This window comes from Podarcis bocagei (genome assembly GCF_964188305.1).
Source record: "Podarcis bocagei genome assembly, chromosome: 6".
Lineage (NCBI taxonomy): Eukaryota > Metazoa > Chordata > Lepidosauria > Squamata > Lacertidae > Podarcis > Podarcis bocagei.
This window is the reverse complement of record NC_138130.1, coordinates 89,414,124-89,436,015: the sequence shown is the minus strand read 5'-3', so window position 1 is coordinate 89,436,015 and position 21,892 is coordinate 89,414,124. Positions and strand designations below refer to the sequence as shown.

At 44.8% G+C, this 21,892-nt stretch overlaps 1 protein-coding gene across 3 annotated transcripts in view; it reads left to right on the top strand.

The window, feature by feature from the left end:
* The window catches only part of CNTN5 (contactin 5), a 666,148-nt gene that overhangs the window by 464,045 nt on the left and 180,211 nt on the right, over window positions 1-21,892 (top strand). For all 3 annotated transcript variants that reach the window (XM_081197615.1, XM_081197616.1, XM_081197617.1), the window contains one exon: window positions 7,201-7,296. In XM_081197615.1, coding sequence (XP_081053741.1) covers window positions 7,201-7,296 — 96 coding nt within the window. The remainder of the gene's footprint in view (window positions 1-7,200; window positions 7,297-21,892) is intronic.

Sequence of the window (21,892 nt, the reverse complement as noted above, 5' to 3'; positions counted from 1 at the left end):
TCTGCATGAAGTTCAGTCCCCGGCATCTCCAATTGACCACACAATCCTATGTACCTATCTACTGCCAATCTAGCAGTTCAAAAGCATACCAGCTCAAGTAGACAAATAGGTACCACTGTGGTGGAAGGTAAATGGTGTTTCCATGCACTCTGGCTTCCGTCACAGTGTCCCGTTCTGCCAGAAGTGGTTTAGTGATGTCCAGGAAAGCTATGTGCGGACAAACACCAGCTTCCTCGGCCTGAAGCGAGATGAGTGCCGCAACCCCATAGTGAAGTTTGACTGGACTAAACCATCCAGGGGTCCTTTACCTTTATGGTTTACATAAGAATGAATAAATACTACTATTGAAAATTAGATAAAACAATGCTGAGGTGGGAGAAGAGGAACACCTCAATCGCAGTGAGGAATTCCAGGTGAACTTCCTTCCACCAAACACACAGCCTCACCAAACACACAGCCTCACATAGCCATCATGGCTAGTGTCCACTGATAGCCTTGTACTCCATGAATCTGTCTAATCCTCTTTTAAAGTCACCCAAGCCCAGGGAAATGGTTTCGACTGTTGACATAAACAGCAATTAACAGCACACTTTCAAACAAAAGTCTTATCTCCAGCACGTTGTAAATCACAGCAACAGTCCTTCAACAGAATTCACCGGCAGCATTCTTCCATCAGGCATCTGCCATCAGGCATCTGCAAAAACGAAGCTGAGTGGTCTTCTAGAACCTTCTAGAACCTTTCTACTTGTTTCTGGCAGAACGATTCCCAAACACTTGGAACATCCTCTGCCCAGACCCTCGTGGAGCAGGATGATGAGGCACCTCTCCTCAGGGTGGGGTGGCTCAGAGACCGGGGGGGGGGGTGCGGCAGCTTCTTGAAGGACTCATGAGGAGAGGGGAGAGGAGGCTGAGGGAACATTCCACAAGAGAGGGTGTTCAAAAAAGGGATGAGGGGCTGCCAGCTCTGCAGGCAAGGGGGGACATAACTGGACTCCTGAGCCCCACAGGGGTGCCGCAGAAAGAATATTGTTGGTCAAGGGAGCCGTGGACTCATAAAAGTTGAAAACTTCTGTTCTAGACAGTCATTACCAGACAGAGTACATCACTAGATGAACCAGGTGGTACGCTGTTCTTTTTCAAGCAGAACTGCCTCTTGATCTATGCCCCTGCAAATAGCTAGTTCTGTAGGCTTTGTCCAGTGTCATAGCAAAGGTGTTAAATCTTCAGTCTTTGTTTTACAGATGGTTAACCAGTTTGATTAAATTAGCGCTAATGCTGCAAAAGCCTCATACTCCTAATGGAAAGCTGAGTCTGTCTACACCCTTGTGCATAGTAGTTTCTTTTCCATGCTGGAAGCACCTGAATAGCAATTAATTTTCACTTGCAAATAGGGCTTCTACTGTTTACTGGAAACAAGCCCTTTACAGTGGTAATTGAATTTAAATAAAATAAATGCACGTTTTCTAGAAGAGTTGTTTTTATAAATAATTTTTGCAAATGCCCAGGTAAGGCCCGTCACTTAAGCCGTCTGGCATCTGGCGCATATAAATTGAGGCATAATGAATGTGGCTGAGCAGCGAGGTTTTCATTATGTTTCCTAAGCAGGGAAAAGTGGTTGTTGTTGTTTGTTCTGTATTCCTCTATGATGAAACAGCAACGGGCTCTCCCCACATTCCATTTCGGCTTGATTTTGTTCAGTTTAATGAGACTGCTTTGGCGTTACAAATGAAATGTCACCTTGATTGTTAGATATAAAAAAAACAGAGTTAAGAAATTAAGATCTGAATTTGTTTCTTTTCCCCTCCTTTCTACTTCAAATTGCTATTCAGCCCTCCTGAAACTTCTTGTTGTTATCACTCAATATTTATTTATTTATTTATTTATTTATTTATTTATTTATTTATTTATTTATTTATTGAGTTTGTGCCATCTATTAATTACAGAATACAGTCGTACCTTGGAAGTCAAACAGAAACCCTTCTGGAAATCCGATCGACTTCCAAGACATTTGGAAACAAAAGTGTGACTTCTGATTGGCTGCAGGAGACTCCTGCAGCCAATTGGAAGCTGCGGAAGCCCTGTCGGACATTTGGCTTCTAAAAATAGTTTGCAAACTGGAACACTCACTTCTGGGTTTGCGGCGTTCAGGAGTCAAAATGACTGTACAGGTGCCAACCATTTTGTGCAGGGCCTCCATTCCTAGCCCCTGCACACATTGGCGGAGAACGCATAAGTGTGCCCCACTCTGTTCTGCCCTCTTCCAGGTCTAAAAGGACCTGTACATGAGCAATCACACGTTGATTAGATAGACACTTCTAAAATGGTTGCCGCCTGCAACGCACAGGCCCAGAAAGGTCCAGCCCTATCGTTAGCAGCCGGGTAGCTGCCTCAGGTGGCTGATCCTATGGGGTTTAGAGTAGATAGAGCAACAGTGACTGGCATTCGAGGACAGTGCCACGCACCTGACCTCCTGGGCAGGTTCCACTGGTGTACCAGCACAGCACTACATCCTTGCTGTCTTGCCTTTCTACCTCCAAGTAAGCAGCAGCCACTCTACTGATGGGAGGTCAGGTGCGTGGCCCCCACCCCACCAGTCTCTACTGAGACAGAGTTGTATATGCCCAGTGTCCTGGCCTCCCTCCCTAATCTAGGCAGATGCCCTTGGGTGCAGTGGAGCCCATTGCCATTGTCGAAGTTACGTTCAAGTACCACTCTGGATGGCTTTTGTACACAGGATGGGTAGAGGCACCATCTTGTCCTTCACTTCCAGCAGGGGGAAAAAATGTATTTGGCTTAGCCTGGCCCCATATTCCCCCTTCAGAGCTACAGTTTCCAGAGTTACCTGTGAATTGGAAAGGATTGCTCATACACTGGACATGCCAGCCTCTTGTTGCATCATTTATAAAGTTCGCAGCAAGAAATATTACAACTGTGCCCCCAAGCTATCTAACCTTGGCTAATGCTAATTCTGCATGTTTAAGGGTGTGGCGATCACACAGGGTCCCCGGACGTTTCACCATCTATTGATCCCTGTGCCACCACTTTATTTCTCGCTGCCACCACCCAGGCCCTACCTGGTACAATACTGAGTCCAGTCAGGGTTAAATTGGAACATAAACTTCTGTTTATTTATTGCAGTTTAACAAGTGTGTGGTTTCATAAACGGTATCGGTCCATTACAATCATGGGGTGCCTATCCAGACCTATAACTTCCGCTACCTGCTCTCACTCGCTAAACCACCTCTCAGATATTTACTTGTCTTCCTAGCTCCTAACTGTTCCTGACTCAGCTTATTTCGCTACACTAACTCAACCTACCCCAGACTCTATCCCAATTCACTCCCACTCCAGCCAGCCAACCAACTAACTCCTCCCTTCGCCCTTCCCAAAGCTGGTTTTATAGTCCCTCTGACTCCACCCTCCTGGGTCCTGATTGGGTAACCTGTTTAACTATTTCACCTCCAGCACTCTCACATGTTAACGTCACAAAGGATTGCTAACTTTTCAATGTGATGCCAACCACATGGGTGCTTTTTTGTTTTGGTTTTAAATAACCCATCATTACTTTAAAATTGTGCCAGAGAGGAGGTGGAAAATGTGAAGGGGGGGGAGTTTCACAGCTGTGCCTTTGCCCCTCGCATCACTGGTTTGATATAGAAGTTCCTCCCTGCACTGACAGTCACACTTGACAGCCACACTTTAAGACAAAACATATTTTCATTTTTTTAAAAAAAAACACAAGCTTCACAAGTTCTGCTGCTGCTTAAATTTCATCTGTTTCACATTCCCGTCTTACAACTGCCCGTCTCCTAGAATCCTGACCCGGTCAGCTGTTCATTCCCTCATCCCTAAAGGCTGCCTTTTAAAAAGATATTTTAGGATTGTCACCTATGATCTGCTCCCTAAACTCTTATTCCCTACCGATACGCAGTAAATATTGTTGTGTCTGAAACATTTTGCATGGAGATCCTTGCCTGATATGCAGGAGAGGCAGAGAACAGACCTATTCTTTATTGTGGAAACATAGGAAGCTGCTTTCTACTGAGTCGTGTTAAGTTGTGGGCGAACATATCAGACGACACAGCGATTCTTCCAAAGCAGCTCTTTATTTGTAAGCTGGAACAGAACTGAACTGAGGAGCTCAGTCAGCCTGCTTATATAGAGCTCCAGAACAATGTAACTGTTGCCACTTTCTAAAACTATCCAATCACTGAATGTCACTTTTGATCCTTCATTTGCATAACTATCTACGGTATCCCCCTGCTGGCCCAGGGTGAGAACTTCAGTACATAACAAGTCAGACCCTTGGTCTATCTAGCCCAGTATGTCTACACTGACTGACAGCAGCTGGCAAGAAGTTTCAGACAGGGTTCTGTCTGTTCCTTCATGGAGGAATTATTTTCATCTGGAGCATAGCAGGAAGGAAAAGGGTTAAATTGCAAAATTGTGCACATTAATTATATTCATTTTGAGCCTCGGTTTGCTTCCAGTACAGTAGCCATGAAAGGGGCAGATTATCAGATTTAAAAGGTGATAATAGCTACAGGAAGCCACTGTTTGGACAAATTCTTGTTACAACATGTTTTTCCTTGTTAGATTTCTAAAATTATTTTTTTTAATCAACAACAGTACTGTCTGGAGACCTTCAAAATCTGCAAATTGGTTTAATGACAACAAAATAGATTTCAATCTTATCACTCTTAATGCTCTGTAATTTATTTATAGCCAGTGAGGACAATTTTGAGAGCAATTTTGTGAATTGTTGCAGTTTGTGGTAGCTCTATGAAACACTCATATTTCGAAGAACGCAATTATATGGCAACAGACATATCATTAATTTCCTTAGGATGTCATTTCTCTTCCTGGAAAATGCCCTCAAAGAGCAAGATAGATGGTTCAGGCAGGGAAGACTATACAAATTTCCATATTTAGCTGTTGTCTTTTGGAATATGAAACATGCCCTTAATGGATCCTTTGAGAGGACAGGAATCAACAACACAATTTAAATTTTTCAGAGAAGAACAAATGCAGGAGGGGGAAATGTCAGCACGCAATGAGGAAAAGGAAGGAAAGGTGGAGCTAAAAACTGTTGCTGCACCAATTTTGTTCTGTCAGAAAAATGTTGGCCTTATTAGAGACACCCTCTTTGATAGCAAGTGTCTGGGGAAAAGAGAGCGGAATAGACTACTGTGTGCAAAATTAGTTTGCAGCTCTGAACATTTTTTGCTTCCCATTTTTGTCCAGATCGGGGAGCCACTGGTGCAAAATAGATTTCTTGTAATGGCACAGAAAACGGTGCCATGTAGACTTCTCTCTGTGTATAGGGCAGCACTCAGCCCATGACAATTCCTGAAGGCGCCTTAGGCTGCGAAGTTTCCATCTCGCACGTTGATGCAGGGAATGTCACAGCTGAGAGCCTCAAATGGAGCGTGAGAAAAACTCTCATCAGCCCGTCAAAATTCTAGCAGCCCATTGCAAACGCCAAGTTTCTGAGCATCTACACAGAATGCAGACCCTCCTTGTCCCTATTTTCCAGGGACAGTCCCAGATTTACAGAAGCCGTCTCGGTTTCTGATTTGACCCCAGGATGTCCCGCTTTTTCCTTAGGATGGCCCTATTTTCATTGGAGAAATGTTGGAGGGTATGGAGTTACAGCACCCCCAAGCCAAGGAAATAAAATACAACCTTTAGAAGACATCTCAAGGCAGCCCTGTATAGGGAAGTTTTAAAATGTTTAATGTTTTGTTATGTTTTTATATATGTTGGAAGCTGCCCAAAGTAGCTGGGGCAACCCAGTCAGATGAATGGGGAATTAACAACAACAACAACAACTATTACTATTATTATTATTATTATTATTATTAAGGATATCCCTATTTTCATTGGAGAGATGTTGGAGGGTATGAGAACGCTGGATTTCAAATGCAAACAAAATATTTATTTACTTACTTACTTATTGAATTTATACCCCAGAAGAGCCTAGGACCAGCTGTCCATCATCTGCCCTAATTTTCTGATCCATGGGGTCTTGCATTTCCTGCTTTTGCAACACATTCAGCCGCACAGCCCCACTTAGGCGTACTTTGTAAAACCCAGTAAGGAGCGCCATTCTTTTACTTAAATGCTCTAATGATTTCAGCAGGGAAAATGCAGTCTATTTTTTTCTCCTCGCAAAGATGGGGATCCTGCTGCTACTGACCTCTTTTCTAATCACAGGGGAGGGGGGTAAGAGAGATCTTGATATGTTTTTATATATTTTCCTTCGTTCCCCCACATTATTTGTCTCTCTCTCACTATCAGAAGTAAAGAACATCCTGATTCCTCATTGGACTAATGTTTTAAATTCCATTAGAGCTGCTTGCATTATTCTTTTGTCACTGTATACTTATAGGATGAAATCCAATGGTAGTCATAGATTTTATTGACCATAGCAATAGGGGAAGATTTGGAGGGAAGGGATCAAAAGGAATTAGGGGGTGTTGCTCAAATTTGAGGAAGGACACTCACACTGGTGACCACTTCTACTCATAGATTAGTGGCCTACAACACAGGGTTGTTCTGAGGGCAATGACTGGGACGCTTTGCACTTGTTAAGCACTTTAGAAATGGGTAATGCAATTGATACACTGATATTTAGGTACCACAGCACCAATTCCCCAATAGATCCAGTGTTGCTAATCCCGCTCCAAATGTGGTAATATTACCTTGTTTGCAGTATCCCTTTCACGATACCCAAGAGTCTCGCACAGGATGCAGTTTAGATGTGATGCATCCACCCCCCCCCCTTTTATTTCTCTTTTCACTATGCACAAAATGACTTTTACTGGGGAGGAAATCAATAAGCAGGAAATAGTAAAAAGGAATAAAAGAGCTATTAAATGTCTGTTACAAAAGGGTACATCGCCGAATGCCTTTTTGCTGATACCATTTCCGCATCCTAGAAGGGGCAATAAAAAAAAGGTGTTGATGTAATGCAGAAAATATTTCCATTTGCCAGCTGGAATCAGCCAGAATAGATTTAAAGCCAGGCATTTTTCTTGCAAATTTCAAGAATAAAAATGAGCATTCTTTTTTGCCTTTTAAAGCACGAGAGAGTGAAAAGAAGGGTCGGACGGTGAGGATAGGAAGAGAAATCTGTGCAATCGCTAATGCCGAGAAGTTTCTTTCCATGACTTTAAACCCGCTGTGTTATGTTAACAGATCTGGGGAATTTCAGTGGTCGGACGAGAAGTGCTGTGTCAGTGCGGGAAGGTCAAGGCGTCGTTCTGATGTGCTCCCCACCGCTCCATTCACCAGGTACAGCTGACTGCCTTTCTTTTGTGCTGATATGGGTCTCACTTTTCTGCACGCTCATCATGTCCAGCTGTGGTCTTGACTATGAATTGTTAAAGGCTGAACTATGCACAAACCCATGACCAATTCTGGGACCACCAAAGGAATACTGGAAGACCACCCACCATGAATGCTGCAGAGCAGGAGAAAGGGTGTCTCAGATAAGGCTACCTTCGTTCCATTTCAACTAGTGATGTGAACTTCAGTAGCCATGGGTGTGAAAAGGAATGTGGCACAGTGCATGTGTTTGTCTCTGCGTCTCTGCGTGAGAGATACCAGGCTGTGCATGGGTCTATGTTTGTATGTTTTGACTCCACCTACTCTGAGCTTTGGGATGCAGGTGGCGCTGTGGGTTAAACCTCAGAGCCTAGGGCTTGCCGAACAGAAGGTTGGCGGTTCAAATCCCTGTGATGGGGTGAGCTCCCGTTGCTCAGTACCAGCTCCTGCCAACCTAGCAGTTTGAAAGCACGTCAAAGTGCAAGTAGATAAATAGGTACTGCTTCAGTGGGAAGGTAAATGGCGTTTCCGTGCACTGCTCTGGTTCTCCAGAAGTGGCTTAGTTATGCTGGCCACATGACCTGGAAGCTGTACGCCAGCTCCCTTGGCCAAAAAAGCGCGATGAGTGCTGCAACCCCAGAGTCAGTCATGACTGGACCTAATGGTCAGGGGTCCCTTTACCTTTTTTTACTCTGAGCTTTTGCCCTGCCCACTTTCAGTATACAGCCCTTGCCCAGGGGAATTTGCTCCTGGGAGGAGGATGGAAGAAGTCAGCACTCACCCTTGGAACTCGCTGCCTATTGACATCAGGCAGATGTCACTGTTTTCAGCAGATACGCAAAATTCTGGCATGTGTTTTTAGCTTATTGTTGATTTAAACAATCAATTAACTATTTGGTTGGCCTAGTTTAGAAACTAAACTAGGAGGACCCCAGATCTTACCCAGCAAGTGCAAAAAGAAAAGGCGTACAGGAACTTTTTGTTTTATTTATTTGTGTAAAATAACCTGGAGCAATTGCACTAACCTCTCCACTGTCTCACCTTTCTCCCATCCAGTAAGTTTAGTCATGCCTATGCAATACCCGAGGCACTTGGGTTACTGCAACAGAGAAGGGCCTCTCCTTCTGACTGTAGGGAGCAGGTAGGATGGGATGGGAGGTGGTGATCTCTCTAGTATCCTTGGCCCAGTGAACTAGAAGACCTTTTTTTTGGTCAAGTACCAGGTGGTTGCATTATTCCTTCTCATTTGTGATTCTGTTATGCAGAAGGATAATGATCCAAATCTTAGTCTGAACCGAGTCAGTACCAAAAATTCAAAATGGCATTCAACCACTGTCAGGGACTGTGCTGAGGAGGGCTGCACTGAGAAGGAATGATGGGAGTCTCCCCCTCTCCCTGCTCCTGATCAGGATCCTAAACCTTCCCAGGAGCAGGAGGACAGTATAGATTTGGAAGAGTGGTTTGCAGAGGGGCATAGTTCAGAAGGCAGAAGCTGGGAAATACTGGATGGGGAACACCTAGGCGATGATGAAACACTGGAAGAGAGAGGGTTAACTCAGCCCGAGGTCAAGAAGAGCTCAGAAAGTCTCAGAACAGGAAGCACAGAGGATACAAGCTCAGATTACAAGAGGTATGAGTGATGTAGATTAATAGGGACTGAGCTTAATTGGGAGCACCGCCATTCTGCGCCGATGCTTTCTTTTGTCCTTTGCTGTGTTTATTAAAGAAACTAACTGGTAAGAATTCCTTTTGTTTGATTTGCTCATCTACGGCCACGGGGGAGGAAGCTGATTCACTGAAGCCTTACAACCACAGCAGGAGTAGGGAACCCCCGGTCCATCAACCAGTCTTGGCCAGTGAGACCAGTTCCCCTAAACTGCACCCACCTGTTAATCCACTGGTGTCCCTGAATAATGTCAGCTGGTGAGCAGGGGCCAGGGCTCCATTCTGCATTGGCTGTGCACACCAATTTTCCACAGGGAACTGGCATGCAGCCAAATCAGCAGGATGCCAGATGACTGGCAACCTGTCACCTGACATCATCCTGACACCAGATGATTGACAGGTGGGTAGAGGCATGTGGGGGGGGGAGCAGGATAAAGATCTGGCCCACTTGACACACAAAAAATGTTCCCCAACTCTGAACTATGTTTCCCCCCCCCAAAAAAAAAAATAAAAAAAAAAATGGAGCAGTTTTAATTTGGAAAGAAATATCCATCTGTGACCTGGAGGGAAAACAGTATTCACTAGCTCAGAGGTGGAAAATCTTTTTCTATGTCAAAATAAAAAAAATTCCTTCCAGTAGCACCTTAAAGACCAACTAAGTTAGTTCTTGGTATGAGCTTTCGTGTGCATGCACACGAAAGCTCATACCAAGAACTAACTTAGTTGGTCTTTAAGGTGCTACTGGAAGGAATTTTTTTTTATTTTTTCTATGTGTAACTAAGGTCTGACCTTCTTGTTTAGGAAGGCCTTCAGATGCTGGACTGCACTTCTGTCTGTATAATTAGTATTATACAGTGTTATTATCTTTATTGATGTTGTATTTTAAACATTTTAATGTTTTTGGTCAAAGACAGCCTCAACTGGAATGGCTGGCTGTTAAATGACCAGGTGCTCAGGGCTTCTCTGACTCAATGCCAGAGATCAGGCTGAGGAGTACTGCTCCTGATGAGTGATGGTGGGACCCTCCCCCTCCCCCTCCCCCTGCTCCTGACCAGGATCCTGAAGCTGCCCAGGAGCAATGGAGCAGTATAAATTTGGAGCAGTGGTCTGCAAAGGGGCATAGTTCTGAAGACAAAAGTTGGGATGAACTGGGGGGTGAATAGCAAAGTGAAGAAGAACAGGATGAGAGAGAGCTAACAGACTTTGTCTCGCTGGAAAGTGTCCAGCCTATCAGTCTAAGGTCACGTAGAGTAGATAAGGTGGCTACACAAAAAGCACGGTGGTTGCGAGATCAGGTTGCAAGGTGTGAAAGTGACTGGGGGGGGGAGGATGCCTGGAAACCTTAATTGAGAACAGCTTTACTCCGAGATGGACTCTCTGTTCTTGAGCTGTGATTATTAAAATCTCTTTAAACGGTAAGAGACTATTTTTGCTTTGTTCTGCTTATCCACAGCCAAAGGGAGGGCGGAAGACCCTTTCCCAAAGCCTGACACTCAAATAATAAAACATATATTGGACTTGTGCTGGTTTAGCTGATCCTCCAAAGAATCATGGGAAATGTAGTCTGGTTAGGAATAGCACTGCAGGCTTTCCAGGGTTTTCTGAAGAGGCAGAATAAATCTACTTTAAGCATAGCCTTGAGTTAAATGGCCTTGATAAGATCCTGGGGTTGATCAAGATGTTCATTTATCCCAAACTAAGTATGACCATCACTTTCATGAAAGTTCATCAGTGACCACTGAGATGTGGCAACAGATGTCATCAGCTCTGGAATCAATCTGGATGTAAACTGCATTGTGTCTGCAGAAGTCAGTAGGATGCCTGTTGATGTTAATAGAGTGGTTCTATTTTCATAGGATTATTTTTCACGAACAATGGTATTGTGAAATTCTTCAGGTGGGGACTAGTCAGCTCTTTTATTATTCACTCTTCTAAATTACAAGGTTTGCATGACTCTTAAAAAAAAATAATAACAGAGCACTAACAGTTCCCAGTCATTGGAAAAAATTACTTCTATTCAAAGTTTTTTACTATCTGCGAGAGAATGAAACCTCATTGCAGAGAAACACATCAGCACTAGGAAGGCTTTGCTGCTCAAGCAAAGTCCCAGGCCAGACAGGAAGCCTTTTATAGCTTTCCCTGCCCAGGAGAGATCAGCAGTCACCCTGGGTGGTCAGGACTGGTCCAGAGCCTGAGAAGACATCACTGTCTAGTTGCTTTCCCAACCTGCTGTAATGCTAGGGCAGCACATAGGGCAGCTGTGCCCATATATCAAAGATATAGCCCTGGCACCTCCTGACACCATGAACCGACTCTTCTGAAAATTGGTAGAGACTTGTCCGTTGGGGCAAATGGGGAACTGCTCCACCAATTTCAATCCACTCTCGCTCAGTCACCTCCTGCTTGCCTCTTTTCTCACAACCAGCCAGGAGGTAGCATTGCTTTCTGTTCCTCCTACTTTTGGACTCCCAGGCAGCGTGGTGCAGTGGGAGAGCCAGAGTGGTGTAGTGGTTAAGTGGACTCGTAATCTGGTGAACTGGGTTCGCTACCCCGCTCCTCCACATGCAGCTGCTGGGTGACCTTGGGTCAGTCACACTTCTTTGAAGTCTCTCAGCCCCACTCACCTCACAGAGTGTTTGTTGTGGGGGAGGAAGGGGAAGGAGCCGCTTTGAGGCTCCTTAAGGGGAGTGAAATACAGGCTATCAACTCCAAACTATTCTTCTTCTTCTTCTTCTTCTTCTTCTTCTTCTTCCTCTTCCTCTTCCTCTTCCTCTTCCTCTTCTTCTTCTTCCTGCCCTCCCTGGAGATGCCAGGGATCAAACCTGGGATTGTCTGCATGCAAAGCAGATCTTCTACCACTGACCTATAACCTGACATGGCTGGAATGAGTGAGGGTGGTTTGTTCCTTCAGAAATCAACCCAGAATCCTCCCTATTCAGTTAACTCTCCCGATTTCTCTCCCTCCTTCTCTCTCTCTCTCTCTCTCTCTCTCTCTCTCTCTCTCTCTCTTTACACTCCCTTGTCATTCTGACAAAAGGCAAAGTTGATATGTAAGTTAACGAACACCAAAATACCATGGCCTTGAATATATGGTGGTTCAATTGCAGAAATGCTTCTTCCCCTGGGGATGGTATTGAACCTCAGGGGAATGAGGAACGCTAGTTGGCCTTGCCCAATTAAGCCAGTGTTAGGTGCTGGAGGAATGAGACGCCCTGACAAGAAATCTCCTTTAGGGCGGCTTGCTCGCGTGTTGCAAGGCTAACAATGTCGGCAAGTATAACTCCAGATGCCATTGTAGGAAACGTGAGAAAATGAGAAAGCACGAGAAAGATGGCAATTAATTAACTTGAAAAATGCACCGAGACGTTTGGCTCTTGGCCACGTCCTTTATTGCCTTTTAGGCTTCTACCGTATGTGGGTACTGATATATGGGACAATAAGGAAGGGAAGGGACTTTTCCCCCCTTCTCCTCCCCAGGGACAGGTTAATAGCTTGTTACGGAAACATCCCAATTAATCTACGTTTTGTAAATTAGCTCATAACTAGCGCTGTAGCTTCACTTCCCAGCACACTAGCTCTGTACATGCATAAGCTCACCACGATTCTGGTATATGCTTCACCAGACAGACTGGGTTGCTTTATCGCATGAGAAGTCTCGCTTCTGTATCTATGGGGAAGCAGACCATTTTCAGTCACTGTTGCAAAAAAGTATCACGTACTGGTGTTCATTCTTAGCCAGGGGTGGGGAATTAGTTGATTCCATTAGTTCCTACCTCTCAAGTGAACTGGGTCTTCTCCAACGATATCTGTTTTCTTCCATGTTGCCACCTGCAGAAGAAATGCTTATGCTAACTGATGTTTCAGTTTATTTGCATGTTTATGTCCTTGTCTTCTTACATTATGTCAGTGTCAGGAGCAAGCCAACAGTAAATCACACTGTACCGGTTGGAGTTAACACTTTATTAGCAAAACCGTGATCTGCAGAGACTTGGTGGGGTGTCAGGTCTTCCTAATGAGTACAGCAACTCATCCCTCATGAAAGTCTTGCCCCATAAAGTTGAGATGGAAGGTCCCTGCCTCCTCATAGCCCAAGTCCCCTCCTCTCCAGGGTTTTCCCAAGCAATCAGAGACTGTGCCAGCCAATCTCTCCTCTGCCCTTTTCATGCCTCTTCTGGTTCTGGGAGATAACTGGAGAGAGGAGCTTGTTGCAGCAGGAAGCAGAAACACCCATTACTTCACCAGCCTGACTCATCTCTGCCTCTTGACCTCTCTCCTCCTACTCACGTGCTTCAGCTTCTGATTCTGGACTTCTTTAGCCAAGTTCACTAAGCCGTGTTACTGCTTCAGCTCCCTCTAACCACTCATCATTGTCCCACTACCTCAAGGGCTCTGAGCCTTCCCCCCTTGCTGCTTCCCCCAAAGGGTTCCTCCCACCAGGAGCCCCCTCTCAGCTAAAATTATTCTTATATCCCAGAGGCGAAGGAAAAGATCCTCTGTGAACTGTGTATGAGACACATAACTAGTCACATACCCTCCCAACATTTCTCTGATGAAAATAGGGACAACCTAAGGAAAAGCGAGACATTCCAGGATCAAATCAGAAACCGGGACAGCTTCTGTAAATTCGAGACTGTCCCTGGAAAATAGGGATACTTGGAGGGTCTGTTATTAATGTCAGCCCGTTCCTCTTCCCTGACAGTGCCTTCGTAACTGACGCAGGCCTAATAAGATGGAGATTGTTAAACTCCTAACTATAAATGATTTAAAGTGGTTTAACTCTGGGGAAAATGAATCTGCAATGACAGCATAATTGAAGGGGATCAGGTGCAGAGTTTCATGGCTGTGAACGTTCGGATTAAAGACGGGAGGATTACGCAAATTTAGGCCAGCATCTAAGCACCCACAGCAAATGTGTTAACACACCCACCCCCGCCTATTTAATGAGTGAGATTCATTCTCATGGGGGTGGGGGGCTCAAAAGAGCTTCTAGGTGTCGCAAGCATCCCCTTTGGCCAGAGTGAGCTATCCTTGACAATATGATAATTAATTGTGCTCTCGGTCGTGATCATTTGCTTGCTGATTTCTAGCTGCTGCACTCTGGTCTTGTTGAAAGTAATAATTTCTGAGCAGTTCGTTATTGAGTGGATATCTTTGCATGTTGGCACAGCTCCCATATGCTGCAGCATGAAGCATTTCTGCATGTCAAGCAGCTAAATTGCTGAACTTTTATTCCATCCCTTCCCAATGCTCCTGGAGTGCATCTAACATTAGCTCTGAGACAGAGGCCACAGTTCACAGCATACATGGTGGATAACCTTAGCTAAAAGGCTATTTGACTACCATGCACCCCGTGCAATGAATTCCCAGAGTGATTTAACAATCAGTATCTCTTCGCAGGGAACTGTGGCACCTGTGCTTAGGGAGGGGAACAGGGGACTCCTAACAAATCTCAGCACCCTTCACAAAGTACAGCTCCCAGGATTCTTTGGAAGAAGTCGTGGCTGTTTCAAGTGGTATCATAGTGCGTTAAATGTGCAGTAGGAATGTGGCCAGAGAGGAGATTTGGTTGGTAAAGCACAAATAAAAGACACTTCCCTGTGACTGGTGGCCCTAAAAGCACATTTTCTTTTAGATGGACATGAATGTGCACTGATTTCAGATTGGAATCAGGTGGTGCAGGAGGGAGGGAGAGAGAAGGGAGAGAGGGTGAGAAGATTATGAACCTTCCGGTTCCCTTGGTACCTTTGGAATCTCACTGTCATCCCATGAAAATTAACAGGATATCCCAGAATATACTCAGTGTGCATTTTGGTGATATGTCTTCTCATTGAGGAACCAGTGAGAAGCCTCTCTGTTCCATGGACCTTGGTGGTTAACAGATATCCTCCTTCATGTGCCCCTACCTCCGTGGTATCTCTAGTTAAACGGGATCAGGTAGCAGGTGGTGAAAAAGACCCTTTGCCCAAGACTTGGAAGATCCATTGCTTGGCAGAGTCAACAATGCTAAGCAAAGACAATGAAGGGTACTGTGGCACCTTCAGTAACAAATGTATGATTGCATAGGCTTTGTGCATTAAGGAGGGATCTAATGCAGATGAAGGTGACGCAAAGCACCCTGGTGCAAGTCAAGGTGGCCTAAAGTTACACCAGATCCAAACCCTGTTAAGCAGGAGGGCAGCTGTGCTGAAGCCTGGCAGAGGGGAAACAAGCCTTTTAAATAGTGTTCTGTGTTGGGTTGTCATGGCATATGATGGAGATTGAAGGGCTTAGGATCCAGCCTAAGTCCCCTCCTCTGGTCTCAGCCTCTACTTAAAAACCTCCAGTGAAGGACGTTGTGTTTTGGTTCACGTGTTCTCCCAGAAAGTGAGAATTGGAGAGGTTTGCCTTTAAATCTGAATTGACTTTCTCCCCGCCAATTGCAGATCGACATGCTACGTGGACGACCGTGCAATATTTATCATGTATGTGGTTGCCTCTTTTTTTGATGCATTTCCCTATGATGTGAACATCAAATGTCACATTGGCTGCTATTGCTAAGGGGTTGAAGAGATATTGTAATCATGGGACAGAGCCCTGGGCTCGAAATAAGACAACAGATGGCTATGCATGATCTCTAAATAACAATTATTTGACAAGGGGAAGATGGATGGGAGCAGTTTGCTGGGCTTCCAGCAGCTCCACATGATGTACGAGATAACAGGGACTCAGCTGTGTTGTATATATATATATATGTAAGATCAGGTGAGGGCTGCAGCATTTATGTCGCCAGGTAGTGTATGGATGACAACTGAGTAGGAGTTATATTGATATTGATTGATTAGCCTAACACATGGCTAAACAGAAGTATTGGCATCATTAGGCAGTCAACTAAGTTTTGATAAATTGGCTAGACTTCTCTTCCCACCCAGATTCCAATGTACTTTAATTGAATCTCTCTCCCTTATACACCCAAGTTACCATCACATTAGAAGTTTGGAGTTCAGCTCCCTCCGGTTCATTGGTTAGGTTTCCTTTAACCTCTTTGCAAGGCATCTGGGATTCTCCACACATACACAGGCAGAGTCTTTGCGGGCAAATGTGCTTTTCAGATTGGACAGCTTTGCTTCAATACCCCTGCTTTGTTTGGGTCGGGTGAATGCCGTTCAAAAGTCCATCACTGCGGTTGCGAGATGTCTCATTGTTGCCGCCGCAAAGCCACTGGCGGGATGTCATGCCACAGCATCAACAGCTGCATCAAATGCTTCTACAGCATTTGCCCCAGCCTCTCAACATGCCCCATCATCACAGCATCCTTACAAGCTAGCCTGCAAATAAGTCTGCGGTATTGTTCTATGTCAAGAGGTTAAAGAAGGGGTTGAACTTTCGAACCACTGAAAGTTCATCTCGTTAACTGGAGCCTGCTCCACATTGTGTTCGAAAACCCTTCAGATATCTCAGGGACGAGCAAGGGTGGATTTAGGTTTGATGAGGCCCTAAGCTACTGAAGGTAATGGGGCCCTTCATACGTCCAACTGTCCTTTGTCAACAACAAATTGTTGCTGTTTTTTGTGTTGAATATATGCTATATGGTAATTTATGGTACCACTGTATAAAGAAATGAGCAAACCAGTGATATTTTAGGGAGAAGGCTAGCAGACAGGACCCATTACTTACATCACAGGAGCCTAAACAACACAAAACACCATTGCTGTATGTAGTTTTATTTTATTTGTTTTTTATCTTATATTTTGGAAATCTACATCCAGATGTGTGGTTTTTTTCCTTTACATTTTTTTGGGGCCCCCAAGAGAGTGGGGCCCTAAGCTATAGCTTGTTTAGCTTATATGTAAATCCAGCACTGGGGATGAGGTACTAATTTGTATTAGTGGCACAGTTTTGGAGGGGAGTATATGTTTTTTGTTGTGCACAATGCTAATTTTTTGCTAAATTGAGTCCAAAACCTCTCTTCATCCTGCTCTCCCCCCTCTCTGGACATGCACCAGTGTCCAAAGTCCTTAAAATGTTAGTGCCCTTAAAACGTTGCACCGGAACATGGAGATGGTATTATTAAAACATTTATACCCCACCTTTCAGTTTTAACCAAACCCACAAGGCTGCTAAGGCTTAGCTCTGTGCCCTTTATTCCGCTTTTCCTTTTGGCAGAAACATGCCCCTCATTGATTCATGAATCATTTTGTTTACTGTCTTCTGAGGACTTCGAAAATTAGGGAGGAAAAGCCTTTCTGTCACACACACACACACACACACACACACACACACACACACACACACACACACTGAGCTATTCAGTTTGCCAGTGCAGAATCCATTCTTGTTGTGTGTCCACCTTGTTACCTTATCTTCAGTAACTCCCTGTGCACCAAGCAGTTAGAGAGAAGGAAAGGTCCAAAGATTTATCACAGTAATTAAACCTGAACAAAGATAAATACCCGGTCTGTGGATTTCTATTTGGGCAGCTACCTACAGAACCCCCCAGAGCAGAAAAGGAAGCAATTCCATTCTGAGTTGATAAATAGACAGCATTGTCTCTTCCTACGTGGTGCATTTCAATGCAATATATAAATTGCTTTCATTAAAGATTTGTATGGTGCATTAATGAGCATCGATGATGAGTCGCAACTGTAGAAGGAAATGCACGATTTATACAGGGGGAGTATTTGGGGGAAATGGGGCACAGGAAAAAGGACTTCCTCTATGGCTTGTGGGTATGTGAACGTTGCTGTCAACTTCATGCAACAAGTGCAAATTAATCCCATGTTAAGGCATGCAGTTTCGTGATTGCATTGATGAATGTGCGCCTTCAATGCAAAGAATATAAATCTTGGAGGATGTGTTTTTATGACTAAAAAGGCCTTCAGGAGCTCTCTGAGGCTTTCAGAGTTGCAGATATAGATGACTGAACAGCTGGGGGCTGAATCCAATTAAGGGAGCAATCTACTGGGACGAGCTGGTTAGAATCCAGAGGATCGCTGGCTGAGCTGGGAGGTTCCTACTGCAGCTGGACTATGCTGGCTTAACTCCCACAACCTTTGCTCAGCCAGAGATACACTGGGACAGTTGGGGCCAGAGGCACCAGCTTGCAAGAGCGATTGGGGGTGGGGCCGATGTCACAAATGTGGCATTCAACTTCCTGGGATTTGGAAGGGAGATACCATGCCTGTGACAGGATGCTGGAACCGTCCTGCCACCTTCCCAAAGTTGGGTGGGCTTTGGGAAGGTGGTGGGAGGGCTCTTGGACTTATCGGAGCATCACGCCTCCCTCCCTAAGTCGGGCAAAAGCTTCCTGGGCTTTGGGAAGGAGGCGCCATGGGAACATTTAGGGAACTAGCTTAGTCCCCCTAGCCAACTGACCACACACAACTGCTAAGAACAGAGTAGGTGAGGACATGGTATGGTGGGGGTAGGGAAGAGGTTGTATCCTAAGCCTGTTCAACTCGGTCATACAGCCTGGCAACCCGGCATAAGGTGGTGAAACTCAGACACTATTTTAAGTGTTAACAGAGAAATCTGAGGGCTCCCTTGGGCAAAAAACAAGGACACCAGCCAGGTATACCAGAGCAAAACAGCAGCCAGTAGGCTTGGTCTTTATTGAAGACTGTTGCGACAGGACTCCCACCTGCCACAAGGTGGAACAAGATGGAACACCAAACAAAAGAGCACCCAAACTTTTATTAGCTGCTAATCCCCATGTTACACCCCCCCAAACTACATCACTAATACATCATAGTTACATCATGAAAGGGGAGGTCTGGTGGCAGTAATCTGAGCATCCTGGACCCTGTCCCATGGTTCTCCTTGCCCTCCACCAAACACCCATCAAGTGTAAAAAAAGAGATATTTACATTTCCCTGTTTCCCAGCCAAGTTAATCACACCCTTTTGTCTTCATCTGGGTATGTTATTTCTGGAATGGCTGGCTACCTGTCTGGCACTCAGGTATCAGGATGCCAGGCATTATCACTCAGGTAGAAGGGCTGCGGACTAGCTGAGCTCACATGTCTATATGAATTTCTGAAGTTTTCCCAGTGAGCCAGTATGTTATGTACTGAGTGAATAGGATCCAAAATGCAGCAGTCTGACTGGTCCTAGAACAATAGGATTCAGAATGCAGCAGTCTGATTGGTCCTAGAACAATGCAGCAGTATGACTGGTCTGCAGGAGCCACCCAATCCGGCTCCAGATGAAAGTGAATCCACAACCTAATTGGCCTACAGGAGAATTCTGGAATTAGCCAATCACGTGCAGCCCATTGTGTAAATAATGTATATAAAGCAGATACTTTGAGAGGACATTCACTCCTCCTCACCACTATGAGCTGAATAAAGAGCATGAAATCCACTCTCGGCTCAGAGTATATTTCACAGTACATAGATACATTTATCAGTAAATTCTTACATTTGGTATTGTGCAATAGAGGCCCTCTGAATAGATAGGAAGAAACTGTGATGAAGTGTTTTGTGGGGACAAATCACAAAAGTGATTTTCTGATTTTGGTAGTGGGCTGCATGTGCATGATATCTGCTGGAGGGGCAACCCCCCCCACACCCTATACATAAATTCCTACAACATAAGGACTTGTTTTCTCTCTGCAAGGCTTAAGCCAGTTAAATCAGCAGTAACCAGAGTTTGGGTCGCTGTAGCTTTATACCAGATTCTTGTGTCTAGAATTGCTTCCCAAGTTTTACTCTGAGTAGTGGAGTCGGTGGTGCTGTGATCTAAACCACTGAGCCTTTTGGGCTTGCTAATTGGAAGGTTGGCAGTTCGAATCCGTGCGACAGGGTGAGATCCCTTTGCTCTGTCCCAGCTTCTGCCAACCTAGCAGTTCGAAAGCACACCAGTGCAAATAGATAAATAGGTACCGCTCTGGCAGGAAGGTAAACAGCATTTTTGTGTCTTCTGGTTTCCGTCACGATGTCCCGTTGCACCAGAAGCAGTTCAGTCATGCTGGCCACATGACCTGGAAAGCTGTCTGTGGACAAACACTGGCTCCCTCGGCCTGAAAAGCGAGATGAGCGCTGCAACCCCATAGTCACCTTTGACTGGACTTAACCATCCAGGGGTCCTTTACCGTTTTACCTGCATGGAGTAGACCCACTGAAGTTAATGGACTGAAGCTAATCATGCCAGTGGGTCAACTCTCAGTATGACAGTGCCCTAAACTGAAGCCATTTGGGTATGTAAGTCATATATTAATGAATGAATGAATGAATGAATTGAGAATGACTCACACTGGATGCAACTCTATCGCGTGTTGTTGCTTTTCAGTCCGGCAGTGTCTCCAGAATGGCAGTTTTGTGTGTTGTGCCTTTTATCACACTATAATCAAGACTGCCTTAGCCATCTCATTTCAGATGAAATCCATGAGAACCATGCAGTATTTCTCTAGGAAAAGAGCAAGATCAAATTGTGGCAGCTGAGCGAGCAAGGGAAGAAATGGATCTCCTTGAATCAGTTCATGGAAGTTCACAAAAAGGGGGGGAGGGGAAGTGATCCTGTTCCCTGCAGAAAATTTGATCTTTTCATCCCACTTTGTTTTTTGCTGGCTCAGGTGTTCCACCGGACACCCAAGAAATGAACAAAATAAAGCATAATCATGTATGGAAATAGGTGAAGCACTTATTCTAAGGCTTTCTAAATGACCTTCGGAAAGTAGATACCGAAACCCTGAAGAGATCTCAGTAAACAAGACGAGCTATTCATAAAACGAAATGCCAGCCCTGCTGTCACCATGGTGACTTAATCACTTCAACACCCAAACTTTGTAAATAGCAGGGTTTACTGGCAGACAATAGCTCCATCACAGCATCCCATGAGAATGCCAATTTACGGCTACCTTCACCATTCACGATTTTTCTTTTTTATCTATATTCTGAGCATACTGTGGTGAACGCTTTGATAAATTGCGCCTAAAAGTTTGTTTTCTGACAACTTTACACTGCAATTTCCAGGGAAGTGTCTGCACGATCTCTTGTCTAGTTGATACGGGTGTCGGGTAAAAAACTAAAGTATATGGCTATTAGAATAAAATGTAACCCATGAGATTGTGTGTACATAAATCTGAGTGCATGTATATATCCTAAAATAAAAGGAAAACAACTCTCCATGTTTGCCTGTAGCCAAGTTTTGTCGTTGGCTGTAGCTCAACCATGGACCTGAGTTAAGATGGCATGCTAAGTTAGATGAGTTAGCGCAGCATAGTGCACAAGTAAAAAGTTATTTTTTTATTATTATTAATTATTATTATTATTATTATTATTATACGGCCCTGTACCCAGGGGTCTCAGGGCGGTTCATAGAATAAAATCAAGCTATAAAACCACAAAATACCTAATTAAAAATAAAAATGACCCAATAGCCCCCCCCCAAAAAAAAACATTTTGAAAGGGCATAGGATGTAAATCAGATCAAGCAAAGGCCTGGTTAAAAAGGAACATTTTTGCCTGGTGATTAAATGTGTACAATGAAGGCACCAGGTGAACTTCCCTGGGGAGAGTATTCCACAGACGGGGAGCCACTGCAGAGAAGGCCCCGTTCTTGTGTTACCACCTTTCAAACCTCTTGGGGAGGAGGCACACGAAGGAGGGCCTCAGAAGATGACCTCAGGGTCCAGGTAGGTTCATATGGAAAGAGGCTGTCCTTGAGGTATTGCGGTCCTGTTTTATGTTTGAATAGGCCCAGGGCCCATGAGGAATGGTTGCCTCAGGAGGCAAACTGGGGACATCTGAGGGAGGAGACAGCAGAGGTAGATTTAGGGGAGCATGACTGGTTCATTTGCACTGGACACAGAGCCTCGGGGGTGCCGCAAGGGATGCTGCACCAATGATTTGTAACAGAGTACAAGAGGCAGGGTGCGCCAAATTTTGGCATCCCACAGGGTGCTGCTGAAATTTGAGACCTGC